The 22,694-nt window shown below is 39.8% G+C and overlaps 3 protein-coding genes across 9 annotated transcripts in view; 1 reads left to right on the forward strand and 2 right to left on the reverse strand.

The window, feature by feature from the left end:
• Positions 1-258: 258 nt before the first annotated feature.
• LOC126927752 (snRNA-activating protein complex subunit 3) lies at positions 259-2,046 on the forward strand. Of its 2 annotated transcripts, XM_050743795.1 has the most exons (6): positions 259-405; positions 486-703; positions 773-962; positions 1,037-1,309; positions 1,382-1,626; positions 1,714-2,046. In XM_050743795.1, exons 2-6 carry the CDS (start codon positions 513-515, stop codon positions 1,982-1,984), a joined length of 1,170 nt encoding a protein of 389 aa, XP_050599752.1. In that variant the 5' UTR covers positions 259-405; positions 486-512; the 3' UTR covers positions 1,985-2,046. The 2 variants fall into 2 exon arrangements, with proteins under 2 accessions (XP_050599752.1, XP_050599749.1); XM_050743792.1 differs by having other exon boundaries at positions 309-703.
• On the reverse strand, positions 2,004-4,931 carry LOC126927711 (protein O-mannosyl-transferase TMTC4-like). 2 transcript variants are annotated; one of them, XM_050743766.1, is made up of 9 exons: positions 4,736-4,931; positions 4,431-4,656; positions 4,177-4,360; positions 3,915-4,094; positions 3,393-3,853; positions 2,942-3,322; positions 2,767-2,874; positions 2,525-2,666; positions 2,004-2,456 (listed from the first exon to the last, which is right to left on the reverse strand). In XM_050743766.1, the coding sequence occupies exons 1-9, from the start codon at positions 4,764-4,766 to the stop codon at positions 2,022-2,024; spliced, it is 2,148 nt and encodes a 715-aa protein (XP_050599723.1). In that variant the 5' UTR covers positions 4,767-4,931; the 3' UTR covers positions 2,004-2,021. The 2 variants fall into 2 exon arrangements, with proteins under 2 accessions (XP_050599723.1, XP_050599732.1); XM_050743775.1 differs by lacking the exons at positions 4,431-4,656; positions 4,736-4,931 and having other exon boundaries at positions 4,167-4,276.
• A 258-nt stretch (positions 4,932-5,189) lies between these two features.
• The window catches only part of LOC126927684 (uncharacterized), a 38,722-nt gene continuing 21,217 nt past the window's right edge, over positions 5,190-22,694 (reverse strand). For 2 of the 5 annotated variants that reach the window (XM_050743725.1, XM_050743727.1), the window contains exons 2-12: positions 17,018-19,556; positions 12,254-12,348; positions 12,040-12,169; positions 11,723-11,826; positions 11,407-11,584; positions 10,775-11,018; positions 10,514-10,688; positions 10,317-10,443; positions 10,071-10,244; positions 9,866-9,948; positions 5,190-8,894 (exon numbers count right to left, since the gene is read on the reverse strand). In XM_050743725.1, coding sequence (XP_050599682.1) covers positions 8,684-8,894; positions 9,866-9,948; positions 10,071-10,244; positions 10,317-10,443; positions 10,514-10,688; positions 10,775-11,018; positions 11,407-11,584; positions 11,723-11,826; positions 12,040-12,169; positions 12,254-12,348; positions 17,018-19,144 — 3,648 coding nt within the window. In that variant the 5' untranslated portion in view covers positions 19,145-19,556 and the 3' untranslated portion in view covers positions 5,190-8,683. Of the gene's footprint in view, positions 8,895-9,420; positions 9,460-9,865; positions 9,949-10,070; positions 10,245-10,316; positions 10,444-10,513; positions 10,689-10,774; positions 11,019-11,406; positions 11,585-11,722; positions 11,827-12,039; positions 12,170-12,253; positions 12,349-17,017; positions 19,557-19,632; positions 19,753-21,652; positions 21,966-22,694 lie in introns of those variants that run through there. The other 3 variants (XM_050743732.1, XM_050743742.1, XM_050743752.1) reach the window with 3 other exon arrangements.

The following is a 22,694-nucleotide window of genomic DNA, read 5'->3' on the forward strand; positions in this document are numbered from 1 at the left end:
CTAATTCTGATACATTTGCCGTTAGGTGTTTCGTTTAGTTCTTTGGATTTTTTCTTCGGATCTTTATGCGATATAGAAAGTAAACCTAATGGCGTGAGATAAATAGTAAAATATTATACTTTCTTTCTATAAATTTCGCTTTTAACGTAAGCATCCTAATTTCTGGTTTTGAAATAAATAACTGACCGATGATAAATAATGGATCTCCGCGAATAATATGGCTTTCTACTCTGCATTGCAGCGCTATCTATCATCGCTTTAACAGAACACGTCCTCCATAGAAAACGAAAGTTACCATTTATCGATCATTCTTCTGAATTGTTTAAATTACTAGTTGTCTTTGATCTTCAGTCTTAACTTCGAAAGTTCGAGAGATACTGCTTTCCGAAGCATGGAGCAAGTTAGGTTGGGATTAGATGCAGTATAAATAATCACAAAACGTTGTGAAATTGACGAACTGATTTTATACTTTGAAATAATTGTAGTTCAAGATATTTCTTTAATTCGTTACAATGGACGATGTATATAAATTTTATAATAGAAATGCATCAGCGAAAGTGCATATAAAAGAGTATTTTGATAACTATCGGAAACTGATATCGGATTGTTTTATACCTATGAAAAAAGATGAAAATAATTTGATGGAAATGATGGGAGTCCAGCTTACAGAGGAAGAAATGTCCACGTTAACAGAATATTGCAGGTTTTTCAACATCTGCAAACTTCGACCTTTCAAAGTTGTTCTACGATAATATGAGACAATTATTTTTAGCGTTGATAATTTAACAGTGGAAGGAGAAGTTCCAAAATTAATTAATAATAGAAAAATAAGAAAAAAAGAGGTGTTTGATGCTCAAGAACCACCAGAAGATGTACAGTTACAAACTATTCAAAGTCTAAGGCAAAGGTTAAAACAAAACTTCAAAAAGCCTACTTATAAATACCTAAGTGAATTGTTCATAGTAAGTATCTAGTTTGAAATGGAAATGAAAACAAATATGTTTTGTATACGATTACTATTTTTTCTTTCCCTCAGAATTATAGAGAGGTAGAAGCAACAAATGAAATATGTGCTGTTCCTGGTCATGATATTCTTATATTTGTTAGAATTTACTATCCTTTTCTGCACCGTGGAAAAAGTGCACCAAAGACGGAATGTGGCACATTGTTACGATTACATAATATTATAGCGGTACTAGGTTCTCAAACACTTGCTCAATTACGGGATAAAATATCATGTATTGCTGATTACAGTATTTCTAGAGAATGTAGCAATAACTTGGATAATGCAATAGGACCCATGGCAAAAGTAATTTATTCTTTTTTAATATTTAGTTAGATGCGCTGCATTTGTAATTTATAGTATTTTTCATGACTTTAGGATGTTTACAAATCAGGATTTTTTTTTATTGAAGATACTTTCTATAATGATATGAGATGTCCCACAAATGTTGATTACAGTCAGGTAATCATCAATTGGGCACAAAGAAGACCAAAATTAGGACCTTTTAAAACTGCTACAATGGAAGATTGTACGCTGGATTCATTGTGCGTAAGATTTGGATTCCCATGGGTGTACAAGCACCAAGGTGGTTGTGAACATTTAATTGTGTTTAGCGATGCTAGGTAATTTTATTGTCTCATATATAAACTTCTAATTTTGAAATAGATTTACCTTTTTTGATCTCATTTTACTTTCTTAACTATTTTCAGGTTTATTAACTGTGATGATGAAGTAGCGACATCCGCGTATCCAAGAATAGTTAGATTAAGACCTACATCTTCCAAATTTTGTATGATATGTGGTATCTTCACTGTTCAATGGATTACAATGGAACATGAAAGAATACCGCACAATCCTTGTTATTTTTGTGATATTTGTTTTAAGTCTTATAACTATATTAACGGTAAAAAGGTCGGCAAATTTAAAGCGTACGCATATCCACGAAATATTGAAGCCGTGAAGGGAAAAATAGAAATATAAATGTACCGAACTCCATCTGTTTGCATCAAAAAACAAATTATTTTATTAACGTTTTCAGAGAATATAGCTTTCTCAAATTCTCCTTTGCACTATTCAATTCTGGTTTGAATTCTAATGCTTTCTTATACATATCTTCTGCTTCATTGAGTTTATTCCATCTATGATACAGTACACCCAAATTCGTATAAAACATAGCATCTTTAGGATTCCTTGATATTGCATTCTTAAAATACGCTTCCGCTTCCACAAAATTTCCTGCTTTCCCCAATATATTTGCGATATTGAAATGAATAGATGCGTCATCCGGTATATATCGTAAAGCTTGATTTGCTATTTTTAGAGCATCTTTACGCATACCTAAATTATCAAGAAGTAATACCATATTGGTCCATGCTCTTCTGTGCGTATTTCTTTGTTTCGTAGCAGATTCCCAGGCTTTCAATGCTTTATCATAATTTTTCTGCTCCAAATACTATAAACACAGTCACAGTTAGAATTTCCGTATTTACTTTCTTTAAGGTTTTAATTAATATTACTAACCAGCACACCCAAATTATAAAAACAATCAGGATATTTGCTTCTATAAGTCAAAGCAGTCAAGTAACTCTTTTCCGACTCTTCGTATCGTTTTAATGCCGATAAAACAATGCCTAAATTCATCCATGCTGTGGCAAAGTCCTCCCTAAAAATGACAACTTAGTAACACTGCATTTCGCAATAGAAAATTTCAACCAAGACGATTAAGTAACTGGACATATATATATATATACAATTAGACTTACTGTAACTTAATAGCTCGCTTAAATAACGTCTCTGCTTCTAAATACCTTCCTTGATCTTTGAGCAAATTTCCGAGGTTGTTCATAGCTTGAGCATACGTGGGATTTAGTCTACTTAATACATATTAAAGTTACTTTACGTTTGGGAGATTTATTTTATTTCTGTAGTCTTTTATACCTCAGAGCTTCCTCGTATTCGTATTGCGCTAATGTAGAGTTTCCGGCATCAGCCGCATTTTTCGCAATATTATAGTGTACTTTTGCATTTAATGGACAAACATGTAATGCTGATCGGAATAAGGTAGTTTCAGTTTTCCATTGGTCACTTCTTATCCACGATTTCACAAAAAACAACGAAATTAAAGCTACATATGTTAATAGCAAATATTGCACAGGGACACGGTTATAAAGTTTCTGTAATCCTATAACAACTAAAAGGCAGTAACCAGCAGAGGGAATGTATAGAGTTCTCTCTGCCAAAACGAAACCAACATTAAAAAAGATATTGCTGGCTGGCAAAAATGGAATAACGAGCATTGCCACTCCCATAATCGAGTATCTGCAATACAAAGAAAATTTTCTTATATTTTTATTTTGTTGTTCCATAGATTTACGAAGTATATAATTACCTTAAAAATGTATCTTCATAAGAATTAAATATATATACCAACATTGCACCAACTATTAACCAGAACAGAAGAACAAGAAGTATTCTTTTATCATTAAAATTAATTAAGGGTATACAACCCATTGACCAATCAAAGCACAGCCACTCAGGACATATCAATAGCCATATATTCAAACAGTAAATATAATTGTAATTTAATATTCGTAAAAATATATTGTGCATGAATGATGCTGGGTTATCCACAGGTTGAAAGATTGGAGCTTTAAACTCCATTATACAAAATCTTGAAATTATAAGTATCAAACCAGACACAAAAAGTATAAAGAGCCTGATTAGTAATTTTTGTTTTTGCTTAATAAAATTCTTTAGTTGCTCACACGAAGGTCTTGATGTAACGAACAAGATTATTTGAAATGGATATAGCTTGTTCACTACTATAATGTCATATATGCAACAAATTCCCTGAAAAAGATATTGTCACTATTATATTTACACACTAACAGATGGAAAAAATATTTCTTACCACTGCAGTAATTCCTGTTTCTTTGCACAGCATTGCAATTGCAACAGATGTGATACAACCACACATACTGAGCCATTTGTATAATAGTCTCCTCGCATAGATTGAATAGTAATAAAATATAATGGATATCCACATAAATAGAGCACACAATAATTCTGCTCTACCTACAATGCCTGAAACCTATGCATTTACATGAATTAGGAAAACAAAAGCTACATCTTCTATTCTTATAAAAGAAAAACATATAATTACAATTACATACAGCTTCTGTATGCACTGGATGGACAGCGAACAATGCGGTAGCATAAAACGTAGTACTCCTTTCTTTTGAGTCTATAAGTATATTAAATACTGGTAACATTAATATGGAAACAATGGTATGAAGTATTATATTCACTATGTGATAATCTTGAGCTATCAATCTTTCACGAAGCCAAAAATGTAATCTATAAATAATGCAATTCACTTAGAAAATATACTTAACACGTTAGTTCTTATTATATAAAAAAATGCTACCTGAAAGATAAGATTGTAAGTGGTCTATACGACTTATGGCTTTGCTTATATGTCAGTCTTGTACCCCAAAAATCATTTTTAAATATATCCATCAAAGGACTGGTTTGTACATCTTCATTATGTACAATGGCTTCAAAATCATCAAATACAAATTCACCATTATAGCTATTAATAAAACACAGAGATAATGCAGTGATTATAATTAAAGAAAATGATATTGGAACATCTGTAAAAATTAAATTATATTAATTAGTATTGTTTAATTTATAAAATAAAATACCGTACAGGTATGTATATTAATGTACCTGGTAATTTGGAATTCGTTTTTAATGGCATATTGCTTTCCGCTCTAACGAATTCTATTAAATATTCATCTTCAAGTTCTTATATATCTATTCTTTCTAATTAAAAATTTATTATCTCTGTATCTTTGTATTCTGTAACAAACCGCCTTGAGAAATTGTGAATTCCTTACTTCTTACCATTTTCATGTCATTTTCGATGTTATCGGTAGAGCATGAAATTACGCAGACGAGTTTCATAGAATAATAAATAGATGGCATTTCATATAACTCGTGTCATGTTTCATGTTCTGTAATACCGATCACGAAAAACTTTTACAATCTTGCGCCCTGTGCGATTTATCGTAACGAATCCATACATGTGTATTATTATGTTGCATTATGTGAAATTTATTTCATATCAAAATAATAAAGATAAAAGGGAAGGACAAGAGAGTGAAAAATCGATTTCAGATAATAGTTTTTACCATTCATTTTTATTAACTTGCAAAATTACCTTAATTGTCTACTCATGCACAGATAAAATATATAAATAAAAATGTAGGTAAATAGTGAACGTGAGTCCATTTATCGAGACGGTCTAAGCACGCGCGTGCAAAATTAAACCACAAATTCGAATTTCACATCGAAAAAAAAGAAGAAAATAATAATAATAATCGTCTTCCTTCCTTTCTTCGAAAAAGACACGAAATCGTGGCATGACGGTGCTCGATTTAAGAAACCACGTAACAGATCTATAGAACAGTGATAAACCTATCATAGAATAATGAATAAATATAACAATCGAAAACATGGCCAAATGCAATGACGAATAATATAATCGGACGTTCTCGCCCATTTCCACGTGTCTCAACTTTCGTTTAATGAAAACTCGATGCGCACTACATTGTCACAACGAAATTTTTACCAAGAGATATGCACATATATATATACATATACATACATATATATATATATATATATTGTAAAAAAAAAAAAAATCATAATGAGCTATATAAAAGATACAACTGTAAGTGTTAATAGTTACATCTTTGGACAGTCAACAAAAGCGATCACTCGCGGTGAAAACGGTTCTCTGAATGCGGAAACGCAATAGAGAAATTAAATAACTTCCGTGATAAACGTCAACCTCTTATTTGGGGAGACCTATTTGGATGATCGTTTCCTCATTTTGTTCATTTCTTCAAATGGTCAATAGGAAGCGCTAAATATCCTCCTCTTCTTGTCGGAAAGATTCTTTCCTTTTTCTTTTCTCATTTTTTAATGATAGAATATCTAACAATATTTTAAGTTAATAGATAACTCGCCAAATAAAAGATTAGCTAACCTTAAAAAATATTACGTCGATATTTACGAATTCGATTGTGTAAGAGGTCTTTCTATTCAACACCTACATCAATTTATTTCTCTTTTACTGTTAATCGTGAAAATTCAACGACGTAAAGGAACGTGTGATTCCATCGTGCGATATCGAATGCTGGTAAACACGAAATCTCAATGAACGATATTAACGAATGGTTCTTGAAAGAACCGATTTACGTAATCAAGCGAACACAGGTACGTAACAGTAACAAGAACGGTAATCGTGTTTCAGCAGTATCGATAGGATCACAATTCTTTCTAATATAAATATTTCATTTTAAAACGCCCGATCGTTCAAAGATTTTCGATATGTCTTTATTACCATTGCGAATTACTTATGATATATTTTGGTAAATTCTTTGGAAGTATTTCCAAGATGTATTATCGAAAGTGATTATCTGTAATATGGTCCAATACTCGAGCATCCTTTACGACAAAGAATTTTCCATCAACGCTCGTTCACGTTGCTTGCAATTCAACTCTGTTAATTAACAAATAACACGAAACAGATTTAAAATTAACGCGCCATCTCACGTGGTCTTCGTTATGTGAATTATAGCACACATTTCGACTAGAGTAATATTATATATGTATACGCAGTTAAAATTAAATTTCGGAAACGAAATTAATATATACATTCCAGCAGTCTTGGCGGCTCAAGCGGATTCTCGTAAATCAATTGTACCCTGAACATACGAGTACTCTTCGAGTACTTTCACAATCAAACGTAACGATACATCGCTCGTATAATTATCATTTAATGGAACAACAAGTCGTAGAATTCGCGCAGAAATAAAATCTCTAATGAGCAATTAATTTAACAGTAACAATTAAAACGCATTTAAGAGATGTTTAAAAAACAAGAGGGTACAACTTCCGTTCTTCAATGTCGTGAATTAGATTAAGTTGAGCCGCGTTTAAGAATCCATTGCTGTGGCAGTAGACACTTTCAACAAAATTTCACTACACGCTCTTCAATGATCGTCGTATATACGTTCTTCATGGTGTTTTCCTAACGAAAAGGAATCTAAAAATAGAATCTCCTTGCATCTGTCAGCGCAGATTTGCATACTTTAAACCACAATAATCCCTTAATAACGATTTAAAAAGTATCTAAACTCTCGGGGCCATTTTATTAACTTAATTAAAAAAAAAAAGAAAAAAAATTAATGGAAAGAAGATAAACAATCGATATTCAGAATGCATCGTTTCGAGGAGAACACTATAAAGCAACTTTAACTTAGTTTATAAAAAAAGCTACGTCCACTCAACGTCCAACTGTTAAAGGGAGATCCCAATAAATCCCTTTGAACCTCGAAACAAATGTCACTTATAGGTTGAAAGGGACGATGTTCCTATCATTTAGAGCAGCATCTGTGTTCACACAGTTTCTCTGTTTCTTCGTTTTCCCTTCTACCTTCGCGCTGAAGATAACAGAACACGTCTCATCTTTGGCTTGTATTCATCATTTTGCAAGAAATGCCTGCAAACACGTGGAAAAGAAACAACAATCGTAGATCGTAGTGTGAGATTTCCAAAAAAAGAATAGGACACACCCACATTATGAATATTATACCGGATCGAATTAGAGGAATATCTTACTGTTACGATCTCGCTCGATCCTTTGAACGTTCTCGTGCGTGCAATACTTTGCGTACAGTGTAACACTATGGCTTACAAGACGATTATATAGGGTAACAGCACCTCTTACTCGCAAATCCAACCACGTCGAATCTTCTAACGCGCTATTTCCAGTTGTTGCAGCCTCGGGCTGAAACTAGGGTGTGTGTGTGTGTGTTTTTTTTCGCGGAATTTCATCCCGTTCTCTTCTAAAAAATAATATCCTTCGAACTAGAAAAATTGTAGTCCATCGGGATGAATTTGCTTGAGAACCGACTGATTAAATTGTTTTATATTTCTACAACTACCGTCAGTTGACTTTCTTATAAATGGCTGCAGCAATTGAAAGACCTGCATTCTTTTCAAGTGACTTTCTCGCGTTAAGTAAAAATAAGGGTCCGTGATTTGCTGTCTATTTACAACGTGAAGTACACAATATGTATATCGTAGAGAGATTGAACAATGACGCTTGCTTATCACACATCGTCGTGCCGTTGCCTGAATCTTCCTCTCGACTACTATTCATAGTTACGGATCGATTCGGTGATATCGAAGCTTCTCCGTTTCAAAGAGGATCGCTCGATACTTCCCTCTTGTTATTTTCTTATCTCAAACGATTAAATATGTTTAGCTTCTAAAATAGCTTCCGGGTCTGTTTCATTGATACGTTTTTAAGATTGTTTTAAGATTATACTATCCAGATAGAAGGTTAAAATCAATCGTTCTCAGATGTCTTTGTACTTGAAAGAAACGATTCTTGCCAGATCACCGAATGGATTCGTATGCACAGTTTCGTCGAGAATCGCTTCACCATAATATACGGCTGTTCACAAAAAGATTACACGACACTCCTACTATATGGAAAACAACTACGCGTTTAGACTACTGAATTGCTTCGAGGAAAAAGTCAATTTCCCCCTTCCTTTGCTTTCTCTTCCCGAGGTTGACGTTCGGCTTTCCCATTCCCATTCAATTATCGCTCTCAGCGTAATCGTCGCTGTCACCACTGTCGTAATATTGGTACCTCGACTGTTGACAGTTGAAATCCAATGGACTGTTCGTAGATAAATCGGGGTATCCTTGGAATTCGGTATCTATACCCTGAAGCACATCCACGGATTCACCGTCCAGAATCTCCAGGTTTTGGGAAAACACGTCTTCCGACATGGAATCGTTTGACCTAGGAAAAATAAACGCCTTTTTTCTTTTTTGTTTTAAATAAATCTTCGATTCTGTCATAGGGCTAAATAATAGGTGAACTATCAGTGATTCAACTACAGCACTTAGTCGATTAAAAAATGATGCAACACAGGTTCATATTTTAGTAGAAGCAAAAATGGCATCTAAAAAGCATTTAAAATTCAATCCTCGAAATTCACTCTTGGCTTACGAGCGTGTAAAGAGTTTCCTTCATTCAGCGATTATAGGAATAAAAATATACAGCTTTTAATAGCGTTAATCGTAGTTTCGAAATATCTCGACCATCTTGCATGAATTAAAATTAATAATATACCGTGTGTTCAACCGAGAGCCAGTTAGTATTCGAATAATACGGTACGGATAAAACGGTACGCAGAATAAAAAAAAAAGAAAAAAGATAAGAAAGAAATAAAAATAAGCGGTTAGCCGACTCTCTAATTAATACATTATGCATACACGAAGGTCGTGCATCACTAGATCATGCAGTTTTTGTTTTGTTTACTTACTGAGCTGCAGATGATGGTTACATTTCATCATCACACAGCCTGCAACAAACGCATAGAGCGCACTATGGTCATTACGGTCACAGTACAAAATGAAATTGTTAGATCCCGCAGCAGGGCATACTGTCTATTTAACGACAACGCATGCCACAATTCGAAAGCTATGACTTTCGTTTCATAGCTTGATATGATAAGCAAGAACTTTCTATGAAACGTCTATTGTACTGCACGCTAGTGTTCGATATTTCTTAATGTTTTAAACGATTCTTTAAACGAATCCCTGACTGATTTCATTTTAATGAACACTAATCGCTATTAATAATATCGATGAGTTATATGCTTGATGACGTTAATAGATGATAGTAAAAACAATATTCACGTATCGATTATATGACATAGACGATACACGCCGTGTGTGTAATGTAAGTCGCGCGAAATCAATACTTACATTTGCTCATTCTGTTCGTTACCGCTCTCTTCTGTGACCAACAGTTCATACTCCTCTGCGGCGAATCGGTCCCAATCCGACAGCTGTTGCGAATGAAATAAAAGAAAACATAACGATAACAGATATCAGCGAGGTACTCATAACAACCAGTGTTTCCTGGTAAATTTCATTTTATTTGCATTTGATAATTTCGAAAGCTTTTTACCTCGTGACCATCAGGGTCATGCTCCCTAGCAGATGCAAAGGGATCTCTCTGCTCGTGATCCAGGTACTTCTCGAGGTTGAAGAACGTGTCGAAGAAGATTGAGGTCATCTTGCACTTCTTCAAGTCGCTTAGAGATATCTTTCCCGGCGTCGCTGGTTTGATCATGTCCAACATCTACCAACCAAAAAATTATTAACTTAAAATTGTAAACAAAACTACATAATGACGTAATTTTCACTTACTAACCTGACAAAGGCAATCCTCAAAGGGTAACGTTTCCAGTCCAATCGCTTCCATACGATGCAACTGTTCTTCATAAAAATATTCCAGCTCGTACATTGACAAATATCCATCGCCATCGAGATCCATGCATCTATCGATCATCCGAAATGAAATACCTATTGTTCGTACAACGCATCTAGCTTAAACATTACATGTTATACCTGAACCAATATTCAATAGCTGTCGGATGGTTTTTGTCCTCCTCGCTTAACAAGAACCACACGAATTCCGTGTAACTCATTTTATCCTGGGGTTGTTGAACGCCGTTTCCGCTTTTCACGCCACCCCTGGTCACTGCACCGCTGAATATTCTCGCGATCATACGCTTGGAAAGAGCTGTAATACGATCCAACCAAAAATAAGAGAATTCCCTAGCAACGAAACTTACAAAGGATGTTTTTTCTGGAAGAATTTTTCCTCACCCTGATCATTATGCTTTGTGAGATCCGTTTTGTCGATGAAGAGATCGTGATCTCGATCAAGCTCCCAGAATTTGCAGTAGATCACATAGAAATGCTCATAACTGAAGTAGGCAGTCACTTGATTGATATCCTCCTCGTGTTCGAGGATCGCTATCACCGACAGAAGGTTGCTTCTTCGCAGTTCGGCGACGGAAATTCTTCCGCTCCAGCTTCGATTCACACAATAAAATATCCTGGCGATCACCTGGATTACGAGAATCGTGAAAATCATCAAACAAGATATAAATATAAATTTGTCGCCTTAACTACATCCTCTATATTGGACGTACAAATACGACGTGCAAATACAGAAGCCGGTTAAATAGAAAAAAAATCTGAAAGATTCCACTTAAGTGGCTGATGTAAAATCGAGTAAAAAAACAGCGCAACGTTCGCTCGTTAAAATGATTTTCCAATGACCAGAAGCGCGCGTGATAATTGCTCGAGGCGAGCACGATCATCTTGAATAATTCAAGACGATCCACGTTGCGTAAACGACGGTCCATCTTCCGTGGAATCTTTTTTTCTTCTCCCTCTATCTTTGCCTGCATTGAGAGAAATATCCAGCAAATATTTATCACGCGAATACGAACCGTGTGTACGTAGCGTGAATGGAACTCAGTAGCTTCTTTGAGGAAAGTTAAACCGGGATGAGTCTCGACTACGTCTTGTACCAATGGGATCAAATCCTCCGGTAGTATATTGTTCCTCTGGCCCCGGGTTGTGATTCGGATAAACTTGCTTGCCGCGTCATGGTAGGTGTTCGACAATCTATAAATAATCAATCCCACGACATTCATTAAACTTACCGAATTAGAAAACAATTCTTTCGAATTAAAGCCCTCGAATATCTCGATTCATTTTTCAGATCTGTTTATTGACTTTTATAAGGTGTATGTTATAGCATACTCTTTCCAAAACTCGAGGAACGCGTTCATCTCAACGTAGCCGGTCTGATCTCCACCGGCGGCAAGGAAAAGCGGCACCTTCCAATAGAGCGGCAAGTCGCATGCCTGCAAGACAAATCATAGCCTTTGTATGCAGCTGTTCTAACCACGGAACGTTAGAGTTACGGCTTTCCCACGTGAAATCGCTGCCCACGTGAGAGAATACGTGAATGGTCAAGATCAAATCTCGACTCGAATCTCTGTATTAAAACGAAGAACGAGTAAACGAGGAAGAACGTTATCCTTGGGACTTTTAACAAGTTCCAACGGTCGTTTTACCTTGGTGATAGCGTGAAATTGGGCTCGAGATGCACGATGACCAGGAAGAGTTTGGAAAGCAGCGGTGATCCTCGCGATAGTTGCCTCTACTTGCGACAATGGCAGAGGTTTCCCTCCGGGAAAGTAAAATCTGCAATAGAAATTTCGTTTTCGTTATCCTTAATCGAATAGTTCAACGGTTGTTGTATCGTATACGGTTTGGATCAACGTTTACCGTGGTATGTGAACGTTTCTGTTCGCTTTCACGTGCCTCTGGAGTGTCGTGTGCGGTGGCAAGCTCTTTTGCTGTGTCTTGTCTTTCGCGTACGTCTAGAACCAACAAGCATCGTTCCGACCAGACTGATTGGGACCGTGAAAAGTAACAAAATCGCAGCCTACGTTCGTCTATATATATTCGCTTAGTATGCGATCGATCGTTATTTGAACATGGATACGATTTTGCACCGTGTATTTAGTGATATTATTCTTAACGAACCAGTAATTAAAATTACTCAACTTTGCTGCGTTCTTTGAATTACATTTTCTACGGTTAAAAAATTTCTTAAGCCGGAGCCGAATAATTTTGCATCGTGTGCTAAAGTTTCTTTCGTTCCATAAAACATGAAAATTCAAGAATCGCAGCAGGGTTAATCTCGTAATGCAGCATAAAGTTCTCGAAACATGTTGGAGAAGCTAAATTGGCTTTATTTCCTCCAGTTAATTTCCTTCGTTACATAACTTGGTTTATGTCGCGTGTTACAAACAAAGGACACGGCAAGCCACGATCCTGATCTCATTATATTGTTCGAGCTTCCGGTTACGTTGGATCGATGCGGTTCTCCAAGGTGTCTAATCGATCGTCGTCGACGAGTCGGAATAATTCTATGCTTCTTCGAAAGCGCCGTTCCGAGGCGAAGGTATCGGCGTACCAAGGACACGACATCCTGTTACGCGATGCCAAGGATCCGAAGAATGCAAAGAGGCCGGCCAACGCGGCTAATGCATCGCCTCGCCCATGTGACTATGGTTACATCACGAGTCTCCTCCTATATACGCTGTTGTTTCCAACATCACGGTCAAGAGACGACAGGATCTTTCGGTTCATCGCGTGTTAGGTGTCGATCGTTAAACACTGTACATCCTTTCCTTTGCTTCATTTCAAATATTTGCTTTTTTTCCAAGGAAGAACAGGAAGAATGGAGATTTTACAAAGTTTGCTCAACGAAGGTATCGAAGATAAGAGATGTCAATGATCGCCAGAAATAGTGGCAAGGCTAACGACAGCAGCGGTAATAATAGACGCGAGAAAAAAATACTGCCAGTAATAAAAATAGCGGTAGAGCTTCTTCGATGGAATCCGTTTAAGGAAGATCAATAATGCACGCCCGTTCCACCAGGCGAATATAAGGCAACGTCCGCTCGAGTGACCGAACGATAATCAACGATAGTCCCAGATCGAACGTATCAAGGGGGATAAGACTCGGGGGAACCTAACTTGGAATGAAAATAGACCTAACGTAAAAGTTGCTATGGTATTCACGAGCGAAAGTTAACAAGTGAAAAAGCAACGAAATTGGAATATAAAGCAGATATAGTATAGATAGTTATAGTATAAACAACGAATCGATAGTTATCTATAACCGAAGACGCGAATCGTTGTGAAAGCCTGGAACAGATCGGGTCCACGTCCCGTGACATTGGGGCAGATTAGGCAAAACGACTGGTACAATTATCGCAGTCTCATGTTTGGCACGGTTCGCTGTCTGACATACGGGATACCGTCAATCAGCGTTCCAATTGACATAGCGAATTCGGCTACGCCTCCCGATCGAATCCTCGCTCTGCCAACCGGCCAAGGACTACTCGTTTCGATATCGAATACTTGACCTTCACCGTTCGACCGATGCTGCGGTATTTACATTCGATTTTGTTGTCCATCGATGCTTTAATTTATGGGAGAGGAAGATGCCGAGTTCGTAAACATATTTTAAATTAATTGGACCGCGGCTCTGACGATGAAAGAAAGTGGCAGTTTTATCGAGGTCCTGATTCAATCAGATATTCTTGCGAGGATCGTACAGAAAGTTGAAGAGAACTGCACAGAGAAATGCGCCAGCCAAGGAACCTAATTCGTTGATTGGATTCATCGAGAGCTCTATTCTTAAGAGGGGAATAGTTTGTTCTACCATTTTAACCTTCTAAATATGCGAATTTGAATATCTAAATTTCGATATTAAATTTAAATATTCGAATCTGCATGGTTGCAATTATATGTTCGAGTTTAAACGTAAAACCTGTACGTCGTTAAAGATATTTCATATCGAAGCGTTTCCTTCCTGGTTCCCATTATCCTAACGACTGTCGCTTGTAGTTGGTCACAGTGAACTTTCCTGGCTTGAGAGTCCGCTTTTCAGCCATAAGCGGTGATAGAGTCAGCCACGCTCGATTCCAAGGCGACAGACGACGGCCTTTTAAAATCTAGCACGGTATCCAATATGGAGCGGCTACAATGAGTCAGTCAGTCGTCGCAGATATTCGCCGGCGAGAACGATTTCTCGCCGTTAACCCCAAGGGCGCTCGAAACTTTTTCCTATTTTCCTTTGACCGTCGTGCCACCGATCTCACGTCGCCGCTACCTGAGTCTTCACGTTTTTCCATATCGGGCTATATACACACCGGTGATACAACGCGGCGTCACCGATCGCGCGTCCTTTCCAATGGGAATTTTAATTACCCGATACCTGGAACCTTACCTAGCCGCGTGATCGCCTTAAGCCGTTCTTCTATCGTTAAATTAATTCCAGCTGGCAATTTCAGCGAAATTACCAATTCCAGTAATCCTATCGTGCGTCGTGACCAACTATATTCTATCGAGTTGTCATTCGTTTCTATATAATAGCCTTGCGAATCATGGACCACCCTGCACGATAAATAACACCAACGTAACGTCATGGGTATTATTTAGCCAAGAGTACGAGACGATAAGCGGTCGAGAGCTGTCCGTTTCCACTTATGGCCATGGTGGTCCGCTTTATTCCTCTTCTCGAGGTCGAATAACATTAATCGTAACGAAAACCGAGCAGTGACTCAGCGGCTCGGCGATCAAACAAACGAGAGACACGCGTCGATTAAATTAATCGAGCCCTCTTCTCTGATATCACGATGAACTGCGTCTTTTAAACTTCATCGACGTATCTTCCTTTTTATTCTTCGTCCTGTTTATGAGTCGTCTTAAACGGTTAATAGCTACGAAAACTGGCGACGAAAACATCGGCTACCACATAGAAAGAGAGACTTCATTCAAGCATAAGAAAATACATCTGGCATTGGGCAGAGGCAACAAACACCATTGACTTCTGGATACATCCACCAACTTCCATGTTGCTTTTTTTTAAACACAACAAATTTTCTTCGAGTCTCCTTTATATCCATCGACGGTGCAACGCGAGGGAATTGCTACGGCCTCTCTGCTACACATTGCATCCATAAATATCTACGTGTTTCTCGTTTACTTCACACGCACGCTGGAATCCGTGGAATCTTGTTGTTCCCATTGTTACTTTCTACTGTTTATTACAACGATATCGGGAATTCGCTATCAATTTTCTCGCATCAGCTCGATAATGATCTCGAATTAATTGTAAAAGCTGTAGGCGGAATTGGCAGGAATTTCTCTGAGCAAAATCTAGTTTGATCTCAAAGCACATTGAAAAGGCAATAACCGTCTAATAACAATGTCATAATCGAGCCCTCGTGCCACGTATATTGTCTGATCATTCAGCAACGCCATATTGAAGCACCGTGGTTTATCACATGGTGGGTAACACACGATTAACTAGCTCCTTGACTACCCGAAGAAGATTCGCTGATTAAGTTTAATAGCCTCCGTGATTCTCGATAGATCGTACCAAATAAAGGAAGAAGATTTGGAAAGAGGCGCGTGGTTGGAGTTTGTTTGAAGTGATTATAAGGTTACGAAGACCGGTGGATGCACTCGAAACAAGTATACCCATGTTCGACTAGGAAAAGCCAGGGCAATAACGGTTTTTGGCAGGCGAATCGTGCCAGGTATATTTCTCCTCTTCCTGGCTATGATCCAGAGCCACTTTGAAACTCGCGAGAATGTTTCTTTCTTAATCGTTCGATCGATTTAAACTTGTGTTTCTTATTATCGTTCGATAGTACATCTTCTAAGAACAACATTGAAATATTCATAGATTCGCGTAAAGATTAATTTTAGAAGAATCAGCTAGGTAACCAAGTTTTTCGAGAAATCAGGTATTTTAACATGGTTCAAAGACAATGACAAATGTTTTCGACATTCCAATACTCTTCGTAGCCTCGGTACATAATTTTGAAGGTGCTCCAATTTAATAACATCGTTCATATCGTTCCAAAAAGTAGAGATCAAAGGCAGCTAGGCGAGTTCGATAACAAAGATGAGAAGTAGCATCGGGCGATGCTCGAGAAGAAAGACTCGAGGCATGCAGAAACGACCTCTACGCGAAGAGATCTTGAACTCGTTTCGAGACAAAAGTGCAGGAGTCGACCGGTCGAACATCCTCCCAGAGAAGGAGGAATTTGGACGGCGACCAAAACGCCCGATATAAGCCACCCAGAGCGGCGAGAACGTGCGAGAGAAGACACGTCTTTCCGATCAGCATGGACTCGAGGTTTTCGAGGCACAGACTCATCCCGTCGAATTAGACGCTGCTTCCAGGAAAACGTGGCTTGTCTTGTACGATTTTCTTTATGCATCCACGTTCGTTGCACAACCTACTGAAATTTTCGACCGGCTGAGATCTTCGCTCGACTCGATAAACCTCTTCGAAATTTTCCGCCTCTACACCGTATCCCTGGCACGAAATTCAATCCTTTCGATAATTTCCCAATTTCGTCAATTCATTTTTCCAATTATCGTCGCGTTAATGAATCTTCGATAAACGAACTAAAAAGTAAAAGAGAAACGATAATTGTGGATCGATGAACGTCGACTTACCTGAGCCTTGTTTTGAACATCGTGCCCGGTTCTCCAAGTGTTGATAGCCGGTTGCCGTGGCCCCCGTTTGTCAAGCAACAGCTCGCTCGGACACTTCTCGAAGATCAAAACGCGTTCCGCGACGGATCCTCTGGTCAAAAACGGTCTAACAGGATTGTTTCCGGTGCCAGTCGCGGCAGCAGCTCTTATATGCTGCTTCTGTTGCGTGGTCAATTCCGGATGGGGCACTTGTTCGATTCTCGGCCTAGGAGAATTGATTCTAGGACCCCATCTAGACGTAACAGGATCCTTCTCGTCTTTGTTAGCTTCCTTGTCCTTTTGTATCTCCGTTTCGAACTTGGACCTCGTGGTCGACACCAGCTGCTCCGTAGAATTGAAGTTGCTGTTTGTTTTCTGCTCCTCCAGCCTCTGTTGAGTCGGAGGATTTTGCTGAGCCGCTCTGTATCTGACTTTTGCGTAATCCACCATTGACATGTTTGACAAATCATCCTTGCTTAGAGATTTCGTATCCGACGCGGCACTGGCGTTGCTACCAAGCGTCGGAGACGCGGCATTGTTCACTACTGCGCCAGAAGTGGTCACCAGACCGCTTGCGTGATGATTGTGACCGATAATTATCGGTTTAACAGGCTCCACCTTCGGTTTCTCCCTCTTTATCGCCGGTTTCTGGCGAGTCAGAGGTACCGTTCGTTCTACGGGCTCCTCCGTGATCACCGAGCCCGTTTTCAGGGCATTTATCAGTCTTTCCTCCTCACGAGCGACCTCGTCAAGGTAAACGCTCGAATTAGAGCCACTATTTCTTTTCTCCTCCTTACCTGTTAACGATTTAACTTCCTGCTGAGGCGATCTGGAAGGATCTGTCACTCTTTTACTTTCGTTTAGTTTGTTCTTTAAGGGCCACGTAGTCAGTCCTGAATTCGTCGAAGGATCATCGAGATTAGAGGCAGTGGGAGAGGTGATTACCGTACTCGTCGGCCTCTTTTGCTGTACGATCTTCGACGGCGTTATGTCTGCCGGAAAAGTAGTCTCTATGGTTTCTAGAAACACTTCCCGGTGGTGAGCACCGGGAATCTTTGTGGATACCTGAGGCTTCACTATCTGCGACGGTTTGTTCGCGAAAGGGGACGTCGGAGACACTAAAACAGTTCCCTGTTTCGGTTTCACTTGACTACCAACGTTGCTGTTCTTCAAAGGAGAAGTCTGCGGTTGTTGATGCTGCTGCATCGAGTTCTTCTCGAACTTCTCCAACGCAAATTGTATCGACGAGGGCAGAGTCTTCGACGGCGATCTCTGCCTCGACGCAGCTAACCTAGCCTTGTCCTCCACTACGAAATTGTTCACCAGCTTCTCCAAGTTCCCGTTATCGAGATTCGGCGTTTGACTCAATATATCCACCGCGGTGGCAGGGCTAGAGCTCGTAGGAGTAACTTTTCCCGTACTACTCGGGCTATTGGACGCGGAAGTCGGCGTAAGAGCAGTTCCAAATTTGTCCGCGGCCGTAGCATTACTGTGGCAATTCAGTATCTCTGTAGGAGCTAGTCCTCGACTCTTCCATGTCTGATAGATCGCCTCCGCGTGATCGCTGATCTGCTTGGCGATCGCCGCAATGTCCTCGTCACCGGACGTCGATGTTTCTGTTGGAAACTTCTGACGCAGGTCGTGCTTCGCGGTGGCTGCCATGCTTGAGCAGCGTTCGTGCTGTGTCTGTCGCTGCTGACGCAGCTGGGGATGGTGCTCGAGCAAGAAGCTCGCGGCGCGTCTGCTTAACTCGGTCGAGTGGTCCAAGACGAGCTCGGCGAGCCGTGGATCGGTCTCGAGGGGAACTACGTTCACTGGGATCGCGTAGCCAAAGTGAATCGCCTGACAGTCTACCTGTTCGTGGCCGGTTCGAGACTCGTTCACCAAACAGGCGTTTAGATCGGGACAGTGGACAGCCCGACTGGGCCGCGGATCGATGGTCACGGGGACGAAGAGGTCGCGACGGGTGGCGCAGACCCGGCGCTCGATCGTCTCGATTTCTATCGCCAGCTGTCGGCCAGCGATACCGCCAGACCTCGACGTCGCCGTCTCCGCTTTGAGCCTCGATGACGATGTCGATGATACCGTTGACGATGCCACTTCTGGCATATCTCAGGCCAACTGGCCCAAGATTCTCGTTCTCCACGGCCACGACGGAAGTCGAGCCACTGTCCACGCGATCCTCGCTCCCTCTGCCTGTCCCCCCATCGTTCGATTCGTTTTCTTTCCTTCGGTCTTTTTGCCTGATCTCTCGTTCTCGACGGTTTAGATGTTAAGTAGTTCTTTTAGCAAGCATTGAACAACGGAGGAAGAAGGTTCTTGTTTGTCGTAGAGCTCAACTGGTACGCGAGCGCGAGTTCACGTTAGGGTACACCGTCAGCACATTATATAGTTTAATTATAGACCAAGTATGTCCACTGTTACTGCGGCGGAATTCGATTCTTGATGGTCACGCGGCTAGTGGCGGCTGATCAAGCTACATCTTCGCGTTCTTCGATGTATTGCGGGCATCAGACGTGATCTGAAAGAAGATAAATATAAATTAGTATTTATCCCGGCTGATCCGAGGTGGATGTATTTTCGGATATGATACCCACGGTACGCGATGTGAAACCGTGGAGATCGCGTCCTATAAATCTCGCCCTTTGTCTTGGACACGGTGTACGTAATTAGAAATGATTTACTGTGGCATCTACTACGTTTGCGCCGAGTAACCGCGTCGTACACGGCTTGATAAGAATGATAATTACAGCTGATATGGAAAACGTAGCGAGATAGTAAGATCAAAGTAAGTTTTAACGTAAGAAAGTAAGAAATCAAAATCTCGGTTAAAGTCGTATAAAGTACTGTTATTATAAACTCTTACGTAATTAATCCATACTCGTTAAAACTTAAAACCTTAAATTTGAACGCAGTATGTATTCTTTACAACGTTAAACGAACACACATTTTTTCTCACTGCTCGAAAAATATTCGTTCGTGAAAAGATTATCTTTATTACAATCCTCATGGAGACTCGTAAAGTGCCTCGAATGATCTTGGAAGTTACCATAATAGTCAATGCAAGTCGATTTACGATCTTGCTACGTTTCTTACTTGACCATGAATTTATATTCCAGCTAGTTCTTCCGAAATTTCGCATTTCAGTCTAAGCTTCCTAAAGCGCGAAGAAGTATACGAAACGCGTGACAAGCTTTGTCCAAGCTAGATCGCAACGTCGTATCGGTACTTTCACCCTGCATTGCTACGCGTATGCAAATGCGTGCGTACGGGCCGTGACCAGGCGTGCGTGCACGGCTTCGATCGTGCTCGAATGGCTGGGACCCGTGCACGTTACGCGTTCCTCACGTTTTTCCTCTCCTCTCTACCCTTTTCCCCGGCCCATTAACCCAAGCAAGGGGAAATTTGTATTCCCGAAGCGAAGCTTTCTTTGTCTCCGACTGGCCGACGTGCGTTTGGCAACTTACTGGCGATGATTTTTAACGTTATCCCGCATTCTACTCGCGCCACGATGTCAAAGACTTCGCGGGAACTACGAAGAAATACTGGCGAGTTATTCTAATTTCTATGCTTTTAAAGTAAATCGTCCCGCCGACAATTCGTGCTTTCTATTTCCGTTGATAGACGCTTCTCTTTTTTTGCGTTTGTCTTTTGCGTTGAACCAGGCGCCTTCCTCCGACTTTCAATAGTCTTCCACTTATCACATTTGTCGAGTTCTCTATCTTCACCTCGTTCGTAGATTACGATGATAGATTGCATTCACTGTTTCGATAAGAATAAAAGATAAGCGTTTTTAATGTTTCTCTGATATCAGTGACAATGTAAGTCAGCTAATCTCTACATCGTTATGTAAATCATCATTGTATGTAATAATCGGTCGTTTCTTTTTTTAGTCGAGGAATCTAGCAATGGAACCTGGCGTCCTCGCTTTTCGCACGCCGTCCCTGCAGTATATGCCAAACGAATTTATGGACGTATCGTTTCTGTCGAAGCTATTTCTCTGGTCTACGACAACCTGTCTTCGTACATACAGATTTTCTACCTTCGTTTTTACCCAAAGATTACATTTACTATAAAAGTTTGGCAATACAGATTCGAGAGATACTCGATACCCGTCGGCGTCCTTAATGTCAACGATCATTCAAACAATCTCGCTACTTTCACGCGGAACATACTCGAATAAGTTCCTTCTTTTAAAGTTGTTCTGCGATGAAATTCGACTCGATGAACGTCTCGTAACTACCGTCGTATAGTTTTTAACTTTCGGCTAGGTAAATCTTAAGCTTATAGTAAACGATTCATGGTGTACTCTAAATATATCGTTCGCTAGGGATAAGAGGTGACGTAACAACGAAAACTATAAATTCTTTACAGGAATATGATGTAACCTTCAAAACCGAATAGGTATTCTGATCGATGGATTGTCTAACGTTTCGAAACGCATAGCGTACAGGTTCTAACAGCGCAATTCCGCTGGCTCAATAAAAATAAAGTATATCTCCCTCGACCTGGTTTCCGAGTTGCTGCCCACCGCACCGTTTCACGAATCAACAACCTCTGCACAACCTTGCTATTTTCTACCAATCTATGAATCACTTTAGCCTGTGATAACGGCACCACCTACCTTTTCCACCTCTCTCTCTCTCTTTCTCTCTCTGTTTGAAATAACCAACGATGAAACAAACGAAATGCTGAAACAAGGTCGCAAACGGACCACACTTCCAGATTTTCCACCTCTACATTGGGGTAAACGCGTCACACCTCGTCCTTTCGACAATTTGCTCGATCAGTTCGAATAAAAGATTCGCCAGGGAAATCACAGCGTTGGAATACACGGACTGAAACGGAATTTTCGTTTTCGATGTTCGTCGGATATTCGACGAAAGTGGATAACAAGCGAGTTTACCTAGGAATTTCGCCGGAAATACCGTGAAACGTCGAAATCGCGTGTTCCTGGAACGGTTCCAGGAGAGAAGAGGATAATCAACGACCGTCGAACGTGAATGACCGACAGAAAGTCGAACAACGATCGCACATCGCGGCCTGATAAGTGTATATCGTAATGGGTCGCGTGTCAGCTTGTCACGTAGCGGTGTACACGCTTCGTTTTCTACGTAGAAGGGATTCTCAACGTCGCATAACTCGGTCACGTTTGCGGTTTGCATCGTTAGAATACGATACGGCCCACTAAAAATAGCGGCCGAGCCAATATCGATACGCTGTAAACGGTGTCAATCCCGTGATCGGACCCACGTCGGGTGCACGCAACGTTCAGTTTCCGTGTGTATGCAATAATCCTACCTTTCATTTTTATTCTTCTCAAATTGCAATTTTATCGAGGAATACATACCCAGTCATGAAAATAAATAAACGTGCAATTTACACGATTTACTTCAAATAAGTTCAAATCTCTGCATTATTGAATAGCCTCGGCCTTGTCATGTTTCAGAAGATTAAAGTATACATGACAAAAAGTTACTATACTCTTACTACTATATTCTTCTTTTGCGCAATAATTTACAAGCTAATAATATTAGCGAATTATGTAATAGATGTTACGACCAAACAAATTCTACAACCTTCACCGAAATCCCTGAAAGGTTGCAACAGAAGGTCGGCAAAATTCTGTTACTGGTCGATGCCATAGGATTCCATAGAA

Source organism: Bombus affinis, chromosome 2 (assembly GCF_024516045.1).
Source record: "Bombus affinis isolate iyBomAffi1 chromosome 2, iyBomAffi1.2, whole genome shotgun sequence".
Taxonomy (NCBI): Eukaryota; Metazoa; Arthropoda; class Insecta; order Hymenoptera; family Apidae; genus Bombus; species Bombus affinis.